General features: G+C 37.4%; 1 protein-coding gene across 4 annotated transcripts in view; it reads right to left on the minus strand.

The window, feature by feature from the left end:
- The window catches only part of STOX2 (storkhead box 2), a 108,120-nt gene that overhangs the window by 24,451 nt on the left and 67,406 nt on the right, over positions 1–16,263 (minus strand). For 2 of the 4 annotated variants that reach the window (XM_030564345.1, XM_030564347.1), the window contains one exon: positions 7,595–7,747. In XM_030564345.1, the coding sequence (XP_030420205.1) occupies positions 7,595–7,747 (153 nt within the window). Of the gene's footprint in view, positions 1–7,594; positions 7,748–14,724; positions 14,839–15,180; positions 15,253–15,638; positions 15,729–16,263 lie in introns of those variants that run through there. The other 2 variants (XM_030564346.1, XM_030564348.1) reach the window with 2 other exon arrangements.

Below are 16,263 nucleotides of genomic sequence, written 5' to 3' on the forward strand. Positions count from 1 at the left end.
TCTGCATATTCACTGTGTGATTATTGAAAAATAATGGTACAGTGATTATACAAATCTCTGTTCTGATTCTAATAATACTTGTCCATCAAGAAGAGTACAGATATTTGCACATTAGTTTGAGATTAGCTATAGACTGATGATGCAAATCAGATACCCAGAACCAATCAAGTTGCAGAGCTGTTGGTATTGGAAAAATGTTACTGTTATGCTTTTATATCTGTACAGCATCCTGCCATTCTGACTGGTGAAAACAGTTCCATTTCAGTAAGATATATAATAATTGCCAAAATTCATTTTTTTAAAGTCAAGCCCTTTCTGAGTTAGATCTATATCCTCACACCATAGGCTCTTCAGTCCCCATGTAGGTATTTATGATCAAGTCACCCATTAACCTTCTCTTTGTTAAGTAGATTGAACTCCTTGAATCTTTCACTGTAAAGGCATGTTTTCTACTCCTTTAACAGTTCTCATGGCTCTTCTCTGAACCCTCTCCAATTGATCAACATCCTTCTCAAAACCAGGACTGGACATAGTATTTCAGCAGCGATCACAGCAAGGCCCAATACAGAGGTAAAATAACCTCTCTATTCCTACTTTAGATTCCCTTTTTCATACATCCAAGGATCAAATTAGCCTTTTGGCCACAACGTTGCCTGGGAGTTCTTGTTCAGCTGATGATCCACCAAGACCTCCAAATCTTTTTCAGAGGCACTGCTTCCTAGGATAGAGTCCCCTATTCTGTAAGTTCAGCCCAAATTGTCAGTGGTGGCGAATCCACCATGACCGTTGGTAAATTCTTCCAATGGTTAGTACCATCACTATTAAAAAGATTACACCCAGGCTGAATTTGCCTTGCTTCAACTTGCCACCACTGACAATTTCTAAATCAAGATTGGATGTAGTGTTTTTTAAAAAAAGATTTGCTCTAGTTCAAACAGAATTATTCTGGGGAAGTTCTATGGCCTGTTATACAGGAGGTCGGACTAGATGATTACAATGGTCCCTTCTATCCTTGGAATTTATCAATAACCTTATTTTGCAAGTGGAAAAACTGAGGTAGAGGTTAAGTGACTTGCCAAAGGTGTCAGCAATAGACACTAGAGTCAGAAATAGAAACAAGATCTATTGGTTCCCACAAGATTATCCTTGCAGTGTAGACAATTTGGGCTCAGGTTGGAGCCTGGGCTCCGAGACCTTCTCCTCTCACTGGGTCTCAAAGCCTGAGCCTGAACATCTACACTGCAATTTTATAGCATGCCGCCTGAGACCCACAAGCCCAAGTCAGCAGACCCAGGCTAACCATAGCTACATTGCGGGTCTTTTATTGCAGTGTATCCATATCTTGTACGTTTGGGACCTGGAAGAAGCCTGAAGGCAAGAGAGCAGCAAGAGCGGTTTGCTAGCTAGTGTCCCCCCGACCAGAGAGCTAGGGCCAGAGGGCTCAAAGAAGGAGGAACAGCAGAGGTATTTCCTGCTGACTCTAGGCCAAAGAAACTGAGCTACGGTCCAGAGAGGGCTGAAGGCAGGGGAGCAGCAGAGGAACTGACATGCTGACTTTTTTTAAGGCTGCAGTGCTGGACCCAGAAGAACCATGAGAGGGCCAGGGGGAGTGATGGATGTTCCCAGCAGAGAGGTGGTGGGCGTGTGGGGGAACCTGCTGGAAAAGCAGAGTTGTACTCCAGCTCAAGGGGCTGACATTGCTGTCCTGGTACATGGATCGGAGTGGGCTGTGCTGAGCTGGGGCATGGTGAGGGATGCCAGGGTTTTATATTTTGCATATACTGTTAGGACTATGCTGGGGAAAATCTGGACTATGATTGTGAGACTTTTATTATGATAAATGTATACAGAACATTTGCAATAACTGAACCCCACAAGGGCTATATTTATACTTGGGAAGACTCCGGAGACTAATTCTGGGGATTTTGAAGGAGGGAAATTGAGGCAGGTGTGCCTGTCATGACGTGGCCTGCCACAGAAGGATGCTCCTGTTCGGGCTGCCCAGTGACACCCTGACAGTGTCCTGTTTATATGTAAACTCCCCCACCATCTCCAGAGGCTGGTCGTCTTTCTTTCTCGTTCTACTCTCCCAGTAAATAGAAGCACCGGTAAATATATATATTAGTTTAGAGAATCTGGCATTTAAATACTGCATGACAGCAGCAGTGTTATTTAAGATTATGTAGTGCTTTAATAATTCAAAAGCAGAAACTGTCTGGACATTGAATCAGACATGTACACTTGCTGCATCTCAAGAGAGTCTACTGTGCCTTCCACAGAGCTTCCAGACAGAAGATTATGTCTTGTTTGTTGCTCACAAAGAACAGTGACCTAAGGTGAACTCAGTTAATGTAAAGTACATCTTTTCATTGCTGCATATACATTGGGCATTCAATGTAAAAATGAATGTACAGGAACTATATATTTTTGAGGTGGACTTCACCTCAGTGCAGCAGCCATCTGAATATCACTTCTTTACTTCACAAGTGAATATTAACACAGGGGCATGTATTCTGTTACCGAAATTTTCAACAGTGTAAGCTGATTTGGTTAACAACATTACAAAAAAAATCTGTAAAAACTATTAAAAACAGCCAAGTCATTATATACCCATAAACTTTATCTACAAGCTTTGTTAAAGCCAGGTTCATATTCACTAGAGGGTAGATGCCAAATGCAGGAAAAGAGGTTAAATTCTTAGCTGTTATCCTGGATTTAATAGATTTACATTTAGTATATGAGATTTTAAATCTGGTCAATAAACATAACGCAGGATTTCATAAACATCTTCTTGCACGATTCCAAGTTAGAATATTACAATATTCACAGTAGTAGTGCTCTCTCTTTAAAAAGAAAGTCTGACAAAACATAATATACATAAAAAAGATGTTTATTATTATTACAAACATTTTTTCCCAATACCAGTGTATAAGTTTATGAAAAATACATTTTAAATTATGTTTAACTGGTGTTAAATCTTCTAAAATGATTTTCTCCTGAGCTGGCACTATGGCTTAACAAGGGATAAAAGAAACACTCTGATTGGCTCATGAAATACTAGTTTTAAGATGTAGAGTGGTTGCTATGTGATGTTATAAATAATTAGCATACCTTACTTCAGATATAGCTGTGGCCCAGATTTATGTCTGCACATTGGCTCAGCAAACTACAGGGCTAGTACGCAACTGTAAGATCCTGCACTGAGGAAAGAGGTTTCTTTTTCCTCAGTCTGAGAATGGCAACTGTGGTTACAAAGTTTACACATGCCATAAAACCCAGGGAAGTACCTGTCTTTACAGCACAAGTGACCTTGTGACTGCTGTGAAGCCAGTACCTATGCCAACTGGAAGGGTTCTCCCCCTTGGTTTAGGTCAGTGGCTCCCAACCTTTCCAGACTACTGTACCCCTTCCAGAAGTCTGATTATTTTTGCATACCTCCAAGTTTTGTCTCACTTAAAAACTACTTGCTTGCAAAATCAGACATAAAAATACAAAAGTGTCACAGCCACACTATTACTGAAATATTGCTTACTTTCTCATTTTTACCATATAATTATGAAATAAATCGATTGGAATATAAAGATTGTACGTACATTTCAGTGTATAGCATATAGAGCAATATAAACAAGTCATTGTCTGGATTAAATTTTAATTTGTATTGACTTTGCTAGTGCTTTTTATGTAGCCTGTTATAAAGCTAGGCAAATATCTAGATGAGTTGATGCACCCCCGGAAGACCTTTACGTATCCCCAGGGTACACACATTCCTGGTTGAGAACCACTGGTGTAGAACCACTCTGAGGAGAAGTAGCTAGGCCTACAGAAGAATTCTGTTTACCTAACGCTATCTAAACCAAGAGTTGGTTGGCTTAGCTATGCCGCTCGGGGGGGGGGGGTAGATTTTTCACACCCTTGAGTGATGTAGCTGAGTTGACCTAACTTGTTAGTGTAGGCCCTAGACGTGCAAATGTTCCTACATGATGAGAGAAAGACAAAATTATTTGACAGTATAGAATTTAGAATTATGTACTCAGAAATGCTCTCCTCTCTCTGTTATTCACAATCCAACAGGGGAAGAGAAACTATTAACATAGAAAAGGATATGGGATATTTTAAAACACCTATTGAGAAAATACCGATTCTCAAAAAGCTGGGACTCGTTAAGTTTTATAAGGGATGAGGAGACAAATGGAAAGATCAGCCTGCACCAAGAGTGGTCCCCTTCATTGGATGATGTGGCTCTCCCTAAGAGAGCTAATACAATGATATTCAATATTTTAATTATGTTATGCCTGCAAGGGTGGAAGGGAAAGGAGTTCCTTTTTAACAGCAAAGTAGTAGACTGGGGACGGGGAAAAAACAAAGCAAAAAAATAGTTTAGGACAATAAAGGCTGGAAGATTTTGTTTTTTAATTTTTTTGGGGGGGTGAGTGGGGGGATGGAGTGGGAAATGCAAGATAGGCTTTTTCTTAATCTCTGTCTTTCTAAAGACACATACTCTGTGCTGGAAAAAAGGGGGAGGCAGCAAGAGACTGTGCCAACTTGCCTAGGGATACTTGCAAGCACAGACTATAAAATATTCTAGCCCGCTGAATTATTTGTGTGTGTTTTTGTCTGATGGGAACAGCAGAAATACCAAACCAACCAATACTCATGTGCATAAGAAACTCAAGGAACGTATCTAATCATTTAGAATTTCAAGTATCTAATCAGGTTTTTGCTAAATGATATGGATTACAAGCTTCCTCCCAATGCTTCAGTCTTTGGAACCTTCTCTATACTTACTAATGTAATGTAGTGTTACCGAATGAAGTAAGTCTGACTTGGAGAAAATAACTGAGAAAAACTATACTAGAACTAGAAGTGTGAACTTTGATTTCCCTTTCCACCTTATGCCCCACATAATGGATCATTAACTTTGCAGTATGCAGAGATCACTGGAGAAACTTTATAAATAAAACTACAGGCTGAGACCGAAAACTAGGGTTTACAAAATATACAGTACTTACTGTACTCTCTCCAGATATCTCAGAGGGCAGAATTGAGCTTCCTTAAAGAACCCCAAGCACTGTAATTATTTGAATGGCAGACAAAAATCTTTATTTTAGACATAGTTCCAAATCCAGAATATTCTTCTCTTTTCAAAAATCTCAAGACTTACCATCAACCATAAGTGAAAGTTCTACATACTATAAAGCTGCACAACTCTATATGCTCCGTTATCCTACAGTCTAAAAAAAAAAAGAAAAAAAAGAAACCCAAACCCCAAAACCAAAAACATAGAGACATATATATCTAGCTGACTTCCAAGGCAGAGGAAGATATATATATTTTTTTAATATAGAAATTTAAGTAATTAATCTTTACACCAGCGATAGCAGGTAGGTTAGTAGTATCAACCTGTTTAAAGATGGGGAAACTGAGGCACACAATGACTAAACTTGTCCAAGGTCCCTGAGCAAGCAAGCAGTAGAGCTGGGATTAGAACTCAGGAGTTCCTAATGGCCACAGCTGTCTCCATTCCTTTTATATTACACTGCCCAGAAATGCCTACATAGGGTGCCTTTTGAATCATTCGCCAACCCCAGATATAGGCTGTTGGTATGGAGACAACATGCCCCAGCACATTATTTTTAATATTTTTCTTTTTTTTAAGTGTTACTGTGTCTGGAATATTTCCATGTCACCATTTTATAAAGAATTATTAACATATACTGACATAAAAGCCTCCTGAATTTAACAAAAGAAAAATGCATTTTTATGAAAGGCCATCAGCAAGACTGGTTATGCTAAAGTGGCTGAATCTATAGCTGCTAAAGACTTTTGGGCATCGTGGGGAGAGATGTCAGCTCCAAGAGCAGACCTCCTGGCTTTTTAAGCTATGGAGAGTAGAAAAGAAAGAAGGCAAGACCAGCACCGGAAGTCTGAAGGTCTATGAAAAAAAACCAAAAAACTACTGATCTCCTTTAGTTTTAAACATAAGCCCACTGAGGCAGACACTAATATTCTTTATTATTTGTATCATGTCACAGCAGTTTTGGCGGCCTGTCCAAACTGGCTAGGAGGGCCACTAATTCAGCAGGTGGGAATCCTGTTCTTGGAGACGGAATGATTTTGCACATGTACATGAAATGATTGCGTGAGGAATGGACAGTTCCTTTTGGTCTGTAAGTAAAGAAAACTCTAAATGACCTAGTAAAAGCCAGCATGGAACCTTCCATGTGGAGTAAGTGCACTTAGTTCCTGACACACACTTTCTGTCCCAGTATGCTCCCTTTCCAATTTTAGGGATTAAAAGGTACAGTGCAATCCAGTGCCACATGTACATTGCTGATTAGTTTGTTTGTGCACATTTAAGTGCTATGGTAAGCAGGCTATTTAGGGAATATTTAAGGAGCAGCCGTACCTATCTCACTAAATACAACACTGGTCCCTAAGTGCTTTAAACTATGATCCTGCAGAAGATTCAGATATTTCACAAGAAATATTGATCTAGCATATTCTGAAGTCAATTAAAAAACAGAAAAGAAAAAAACAGGCCAGAATATTATACTGATTTGTAAATGTTCAATATAACCTCTGTAAATTTCTTCAAATCCTTCATTGAGTTAGGATTCAACCCTATAAAGTTTAAATCACATGAGCAAGCCTCTTGAAGTGAACATGATTACCAGTGAGAGTAATAACTCATGGCTGTAAGGGCTGCACTATCAGGTATTACAGTTTCTGTCAATTTTGCTTCAAATCTCAGGATTAATTGGAGCTGCTATCTACAGCAGTGACTCTGGACAAGATTTGGGGGTCGTCGTGGATAACTAGCTGAACATGAGTTCTCAATGTGAAGGTGCAGCCAAAAAAACCAACCTTGGGATGCATAAACAGGGGAATCCTGAATAGGAGTAGAGAGGCTATTTTACCTCTGTATTTAGCATTGGTACGACCATTACTGGAATACTGTGTCCAGTTCAGATGTCCACAATTCAAGAAGGATGTTGATAAACTAGAGAGGGTTCAAAGAAGAGCCATGAGAATGATTAAAGAATTAGAAAATATGACTTATAATGACACACTCAGAGTTTGATCTATTTAGCTTAACAAAGAGAAGGTTGGAGCTGACTTGATCACAGTCTAAGTATCTATGTGGGGAACAAATATATGATAATACGCTCTTCAATCTAGCAGACAACAATATAACACAAGCGAACATCTGGAAGTTGAAGCTAGACAAATTCAGACTGGAAATAGGGTATAATTTTTTTTAGACGTGTGGGTATTAACCAGTGAAAGAATTTACCAAGGGTCACAGTGGAGTACCCATCCTGACAATTTTTAAATAAAGATTCGATGTTTTTCTAAAAAATATGTTCTAGAAATTATTTTGGGGAAGTATATTTTACAGGAGGTCAGACTAGATAATCACAATAATCCTTTCTGGCTTTGGAATCCTTGAATAAGCAAAGTTGGTTATCTACCAAGCTTCCTTTTCTAAAGTAACAAAAATTGTAACCAACCCTTTAGGAGGAAATCTTTGACGGTACTTAAAAAAAAGAAAATCCAGGTTCATATGATTAGTAATACATTAATGCATGGTTACCTGGGAAGCAGGTTGTTAGGTGTTCCATTAGTGCTTCTTGTGTGACTTGTTTTCGTGCAGAGTTCATTGCTGAGATAGCCAAGCAAAGGATTTCCCCAAGTGGAATAAACTGTGACTGACTGATGGGAGACATATTGATTGGTGAAACATCACCTGTAGAAAGAAAGCAGACATTCAATGAAGGATTTCATTTAAACATTACTCACAGAACAAGTATACAGAGAGGTGTCCATTACAATGTACACAATTTTGTATAGTTTATATCATTCTTGTGATAAAATCTTCAAAATAAGAACCACAACTTAATAGAGAAGTCAAAGACAATACATTTTTGACATTGAGGGTGCACTAAAATATTCAGGGAATATTTTCAAAGAACGATCCAATACTTGAACCCACAAAAATTCATGCACACCCATTGCAGCTGCAGAACCCCAAGTTTGCATGTGCAAAGCAACAACTGCACACACAAGCATGAACTTGTGAATGCAATGGCTTCATACACATTTTTGTAGGCACAGCCACAACTCTCTTTTCAAATCCTGGTTGTATGGGTCATCTACAGTTTGTACTACAGAGAATTTTGATTTTTTTTTAAATTGCAACAAAAATTAGAAAAAAATTCTGGAAATTCTGATAATGAGCCATATTTTTAGTTTGCTGGCCAGCTGTATTATGCCCTCTACTCAGTGGCACAAAGGCACCAACTATCTAAAGAGTTATGTTCAGAAGAGCTCCTTCCTTGATCTGCAGATGTAATGACTTTGCATGACTTTTGTAGATTAAAGAGAGAAATTTTTAAGTTTTGTTGATGAAATATGAACAAGTACAGACTTTTGTGTTATCTGCTTTAGGTGAACCTTATTTTAACTTGCCAGGTTACTTATCCAATTAATTTTTCCCATGAAGTCTTTAAAATATATTTTATTAGCCAATACTTTAAGAGTACTGAAAAACTTTTAAACTTAAAAGGTTACAGGATGAGAAACAATTTGATGAGATAAGTATACAGTGCATACACATTTAAAGTCTGCTCTTTATCTCCTGTTTCAGTGGTAATAGTTCCCAGATGGTCCCAAAAGTACGGCAGTGCTTCCTACGTAACCAGCGAAAAAGCAGAAGGATTGGAGGTTTCCTTAACCATAACAGAATACTAGATAGAAACAATGGGCTGAAGAGTTGGTGTTAGGATTCCAATTGGGTTTGCACTACGGTTCAGGTCACAGACCGATCAATCATTGGGTTGCAGGTTTAGATTAAATGGCTTTGAAACTTCATGAGCTGTTCTCATGAGATTTCAGCACATCTGAACAACTAGAATGCAGTTTTGGATCAGATCAGAAACCAAATATATGGAAGTGGGTTCTATGAATATATGGAAGTGGGTTCAAATCTATGAATCTGATCTATGATTGGATCAGATCCAATCCACTCCTGAAATTCAAAGGGATTATTAGATGTTCTGAGTGTGGCCCCATTAATTTTAATTATCTTGTTTTTTACTAAGCAGATACAGTGTGCTCACACAGGGCTTGCAAATGGAAAATCAAATGCATCTAATCTTCAACAGTACTCAGAATTGTTGTACTGAGTATTTTGTAAAAAAGTTTTCATAAGTGCTTTAGGTTAACCCTATGTGTAATCTTTATTTTTCAAATATGCCAGTTGTATATTCTGTTAGACAGTAGGGACAGATGTGAACAGAGATGCATTAAGGATTTTAAAAAACACACATACAAATATGGATGCATTAAGGATTTTAAAAAACACACATACAAATATGGAAGTGGATTTAAAGTAAGTTTATTTGTGCTGCATCTCTCTGGAACACTATTGCCTACCACCTAAATAAGTCTCCATTCTGCAATTGGATACACACTGGCACAGCTTAGAACCTATACAGAGCCCCACTGCCTCCAGTTGGACTCCGTGGGAGTGCAAAGATCTGCCCCATGTATATTTGACTTCAGGACTGGAGCCTTGAATTAGAAGCTCTTTGGGATATTTTTATTTTACCTGTCTGCAAAGTGATTGTAACATTACTAGATTACTATACAAAGTAATAACCAACAACAATCTGGAAAATGGTGGACATCTGATTAGGAAGAATAGTAGACAGTGTTACACATGACAGAAGGCAAAAGCACGTAGGCGCAGCATTCCTAATCTTTTAAGAGGGGGAAAAAACTGAAGAGTTAATTATACTATTGTTAAGACAAACGAATATTTTATCTGTCAACAGGTAAAATTATTTATATAAACATATGAAGATAAAATCTTTAAAAATCAATGAGACATAAATAAGAAAAAGTCAGTGTTCAAATGTATCTAGAGAATACTTAGTACTGCCATGAGTGCAGTGGACTGGACTAGATGACCTCTCAAGGTCCCTTCCAGTCCTATGATTCTATCTACAAAAATGACATTATATTGGAGAGAATACGACATTGCCCTAATAATTGGTCTCATACCTGAAAAGCATCAGAATTAGTGATTACACGCACAAACTTGTACACACACTCCAAAGGATTACAACTGAAATATGAGATCTTCCTTTTTAAATAGGCCACTTAACCCGAGGAATCATTAGGGTTTAATAAATGATCTTTTACAATTTTTAATTAGTCTTCTGAAGGAAGAGATTGGATTCAGAATGTTGTGAACTGTTAGTTTCGGCTGGCTGCATACTAGTCATCAAGTAGTAAAGTTCTTTTTATTTTAGAAACACTTGGTCCTTTTTTATGTAGAAATATCTGTGTACACTGTGCATGAGAAACTGTTTTATAACGTATGCAAAGTTCAGACGAGGCCCTGTAAGCCCCAATTTTCAAACGGCAAGTCTGCAAATATTGTTATAAAATTGTGAGCTTAATTTGCATAATTAGTTACCACTAAAGCATCTGGAAATTGGGGTTTTTATGTAAGCAAATCAGGTAAAATTTTCAACAGGAATCCATACACATTTTAAATTCAAAAGGAATGGCTGACATATATTAGTCTTGTAAAAGGCTATCATAATTCACTCCTTGCTAATTCCTTTGAGAGTTGGTTAACTTTGACAAGGCAACCCTCATTCATCTTCACTGCTGTCAGAATTAATTCTATAGTTAAACCTACAGATGCCAATAAACCATCTACTTGAGATAATTTGCAATTCTTCAAAAAGAGGAACAGAACATCTGTAAAACTTACTATAAACCTAGTGATAGAGAGCCACAGAGACCCACACTTATGGAGGTACTAATTTGCCAAATTTTATCTTAAACACCCTTGGGCTCTGGGAAGTTCCAAGTACTCTGTAGCTGTAGGTAAGTGAAGAGATTCTTTTAACAGAAAGTATCTTATGTTTACAATTTAATTTAATACATTAACACCAATTATATGTATAAATAGCATTTAGCCTTTCGAATACAAGACTTACAACAAATCTTTTTAGGGAAGATTTGTTTAAAAAAAATCAAATATTCTTTTCCTAAAAAAATTTTTATTTTTGGGTAGACCTCAACACTTTATAAAGGATTCAGCATATGGCTTCCATTAACTCAGACTGATGCTTGTTTCAAGAAGCTTTCCTTTGAAATCAAATTACTAGACTTGACTTTCAAATGTTTGTGTTCAAAATTAAAAGGAAAACGGTGGAGCCCAGAAAGCAGCTTTCACCAGCTAACTGTATGTTTTATTAAAATACCATCAGCAGCTAGAAGTACTTGGTTTCAATTCCATTTCAGCTTCCAGTGGAAAGAACCAACAAACTTTTTTTTTTTTTTAAAGAATTATAAAATTAAGTTTCCTTGTATTTTCTTATGTACTTCATAAGCATTTTGAAAATGTCTAAGCACAAAAGTAATTAATGGGATCTAGTCTCTCGTTGATGACAATGGGATTTACATAGATAATTACCCTTTTTAATGGCAGCTATTATTTAAAAATTAAAAGAGTCAGTTAAAAGTAAAATAACCACATGCTTAAATAGCATTTTTCTTCCATGGATCTCAAAGCACTTTACAGAGGTGGATAAACAGTATTATTTCTACTTTACAGATGAGACACCACAGCACAAGGAGGTTAAGTGATTACCCCAGGTTACACACAATCAGTAACAGAGCTGGAAGTAAGAACTCATGCTTCAGTGTCCTATTCACCAGATTTGCTATACACCATTTAGTTCAGTATGTCTGAATCTCATCTGCTCACTTTACTGACAAAAAATATTTTTAGTACAGATGCACTAATGACAAATGTTATGAAAGAAACAGACTGCATTCTGCTCTATGCATTAACAACAAAACTGTCAGCTAAGTTCTGAAAATAGAATCTTTATTACTGATTAAGCGGTTAGAAAGAGCAGAGAGTTTGAATTCCAGCTCTCTGCCTCAGTTTGCAGGGACAGCAGTTAGAAAAATCATCTTTGACTTATAAATGGAGCCAATTCAATGCATCCACTGAGAGAGAAAAATATGAAAATACTACAATGTTTTTACAGAGTCACTTTTCAGAGTACAACCACACTTTATTAGAATTTATACACTTATTTCCTCACATATGGGGAAGAAACCCCCTAAGTGCACTTCTGCAGTGCAGTGAAATGTAAGAAGCCCAAGTGTAACGAATTCCTCCCCTTCTCCCTGTCACTCAAAGCTCTTTAACCTTTTGTGGTACAACAGTTTTCTCCAGATAAACTTTAAACATATGATTTTATTAAAAAGGAAATTTCGAGTTATGACATACAGCCCTTTCATGGTATCTAAATACCACAGGGAGGGTTCGCATTAGAAATGCCTTAGACAGATTTCCATACCAACAGACTGATATCTTCAGCAGATGATTGTGACTTCACTATGGGATCAAGCAAAAAGAGAAGCTTGTTTGTGATAATGGAGAAAGCTTTTCTTCAAACAAAAGATCGCTAACAGCAGCAGCTGGGGACAGAGAAAATTACAGACAGAAGAACAAGCTCCTCATATAAATATTCTCTTTTCGAGCTTACCTAAAATCCCGTTTTGAAGGGACAATTCCAAAATCACTTATTGTGAGCCTAACTGGTTAACACTGGTGGATAAACTGAACAAGTTATACAATTGACAGGGGTTACAGCCTCATCCCTAAATTTCAAGTTCAATCATATTATTTCCAGAACAGCCCACGTCATAGGCTAGCAAACAAACATTTAAAAAAGGCCAGTTCAAAACAACAATCTACAAGCACATAGCAAATTGCCACTTTAGGCTATATGGCACCTTTTAACCAGATTAAACAATAGTGAGAACTGGAAGAACATGCAGCTTCTGATAGCATTAAAAATGCTAGAAACATTAGATCTATGATGTATTAATATATAAATGAACATATGAGTCAACTATGTAACGCTGTTGCAAAAAAAAGGAAACATCATTCTGGGATGTATTAACAGGAGTGTTGTAAGCAAGACACAAGAAGTAATTCTTCCGCTCTACTCTGCACCAATTAGGCCTCAGCTGGAGTATTGTGTCCAGTTCTGGGCATCACACTTCAGGAAAGACATGGACAAATTGGAGAAAGTCCAGAGAAGAGCAACAAAAATGATTAAAGGTATAGAAAATATGACCTATGAGGGAAGATTGAAAAAATTGGGTTTGTTTAGTCTAGAGAAGAGAAAGCTGAGAGGGGACGTGATAATAGTTTTCAAGTACATAAAAGGTTTTTACAAGGAGGAGGGTGAAAAATTGTTCATAATCTCTGAGACTAGGACAAGAAGCTTAATGGCCTTAACTTGCAGCAAGGGCGGTTTAGGTTGGACATTAGGAAAAACTCTCAGAGTGGTTAAGTACTGGAATAAATTGCCTAGGGAGGTGGTGGAATCTCCATCATTTAGGATTTTTAAGAGCAGCTTTGACAAACATCTGTCAGGGATGGTCTAGTAATACTTAGTCCTGCCCTGAGTGCAGGGGACTGGACTAGATGACCTCTCGAGGTCCCTTCCAGTCCTATGATTCTATATTTTACTGACCATGACTGAAATTTAAAAAAAAAATTAGTTTGTCCAGTCCCAACTAAACATAAACAGCCATGATTGAGCCTTCCTTGTAAGTTAATTTATCATTTTTTTAAATCACATTTTCACACTTACTTTGCTGATATATACATAACATCAAAATGTGGTATCAAGAGAAGACTGCAACTGGATAGAAGGAAAATATTCTAGAAAACAAACAAACAATTTATCCTGTTTAAGAGAAGGCTAAACTTTATTTATTCATGTTTTAAAAGAGCAACCCTAACAGTTAATAAAAATTCCACTGACTACAAAATAAAAAGATATCCCTATGTCTCTAATCAGTTTCATAAACAATGATGGTATAGGCCTCTATATGCTTGCTAGCACAATGGAATCCTAGTCAATGACTGGGGCTCTTAGGGTGTATGATAATAAAATTATTATTATTACTATTATAACAGAATCTTGCATGTATATTTGCTCACCAGCTAGCCAATTTCACACCACCGAAAACGTATCCACACCAAAACATACCTTCTTCTTATAGACATAAGATGCTGTTTCTTAATTCAACTAATATTGCAAGAATGTAACTATACGATATGACCATTCAAACTATTTTTGGCCTTGGGAACTACACAGAAATCCCAGTGCTGACCTACAGTATGACAAATATTTGCTTCATGTGTTAACATTCTTAGGGTAGCTTTTGAATGCTGGTAGTGATTAACTCTGTTCCAAGCATGTAAAATAACCTATTCCATCCTTTGGACCTGATTAAAAATGACACTACAGATGTAACATACCAAATTTCAGTTACTTTATCAAGATGTGCTGAAGTGCCCACAGTTGTCAGACTGTCGCATGTACACACACACTCAACACATTGTGATCTAAATATTTCAATGTATTTTGCTCCATTCATTTGCCATGGCCAGTTAATTCCTGACTCCCCAGCTATGCAATGCTATGATCACAAATCTTATTTGAAAATCTAAGAGACTATCCCAGAGAATATCAGGAAATTCCTTTTTTATAAAATATATGTATATAGTGTGCTTTTTAAAAAAAGCTACCCAAACATTTTTTTCAGTTTCTTTTTTCTGAATTACTATTTTATACTTTCAGCACACAATACATTAAAAAGGGGATTTACCTGAACCCCTATGCTCCATTACAGTTCTATAGTAGCTGTGATGTCACAACATTGCCAGGGCATTACATCATAGTGGAATCTGGCTGGCTGCAGCAGAGATCAATGCCACAAGACCTGAATAAAAATAAAGCATGCTTTTAAATAATAATATGTTGAATGCTCATCTCTTACCAAAACTACTGGGGGCCTCCAGACCATAAATGCTAATGCATTACCAGTGCGAGTCATCTGTAAGGAATTCTATAATACTTGAATCTTCCCATAATTTTGCACGAGAGAGAGAGATACAAACATAGCTAAGAATTAGGGGGGGAAAATCTCTAAAGAACTCTACAAATATACCTCCTACTCAGTGTTATGAAAACACGTTTTCAAAAATATCTCTTCTTTCACTCTATATTCATGGAACAGTTGGAATCACACTCTATCACCACCCCCTGTTTTGAAGGCACTCACAGTCTTAGTAAAGCAACTCTCCACTGCAATGCCTCAGGATTCTGCAGTGTCACTCCTCTTCTGCCTGGTTCTCTGCAAAGTGAAGTCATAGGAATGGATCAGCCAACCTGCCTTTGCACTACCCTGCCCAGAATCCTTTGTGAACTGAAATGAGTCATCGTTCTGAGAAAAGCTACAGTACGATGTTCCAAGGTTTCTCCGTATGTCTGTGCATGCTTCTTTGTCTTTGCAACGGAATGTTGCTGCTTTTGTAACAGTGCATCGCTGCACTGTACAAGAGTAACAAACCAGTATCCTTACCAAGTGGGCAAAAAAAGCCACTTACATGCATTAGCAGAGACAAGTTAAAGCTTTAACTCCCAGACAAGCTACAAAATTTACATCTAGCAGCATCATACAGACACATACATACATGACATTTATTTCTAAATCATTTGCAATTTAGCTCACACACTTACCCGTGTTTACTATAATCACAAAAAAGATTTGCTTTCCTTTTCCATGTCTGGAGAAAGCTGCAGACCTATGTGTAAAACAGATGGTTCTATTGTACAATGGATCAAAGTTGTGCAGCTGTGAACTGTTCGTCAAAAATTCACATTGGGGAACAAGTCCTTTCAAGCTTACGTCTTGTCATCCCATTCACCAGCTAGGTTCACAATAAAGCAAGCCCTGAAATCATGCCAACGAGCCAGCAGAAATCGTCAAACTGCTCCAAGTGCAGAGAGCCAGCGGAGCTGCTGCTGCTTCTGCTGACAAAGAAGGTAACGTTCAGAATGAGGTCACTGTGTCAACATCTCACTCTCAATGTGAGGCTTCTGTTTGCTCGGTAAGTGCAGGCTAACTTAGGCTGTTTGGGTGAAGAAGGATGAATTTATTAGCTTTGAAGAAATGTTTTAATTTGGGGGAAATTTTATATCCAACTGTGATTTGTCAAAGAGACAGAAACAATGCACAGGAAGCAGAAAAAACAAAACAAAGGCATTTTGATATGGGTTTTTCTTTAAAGGCGTATTTTATTCTGCATAGAATAAAGTGTCCTCACTTTAAAAGTACTTAGACTCACAGGTCCATAAAATCCTG

This window comes from Gopherus evgoodei, chromosome 5 (assembly GCF_007399415.2).
Source record: "Gopherus evgoodei ecotype Sinaloan lineage chromosome 5, rGopEvg1_v1.p, whole genome shotgun sequence".
NCBI classification, from domain to species: domain Eukaryota; kingdom Metazoa; phylum Chordata; order Testudines; family Testudinidae; genus Gopherus; species Gopherus evgoodei.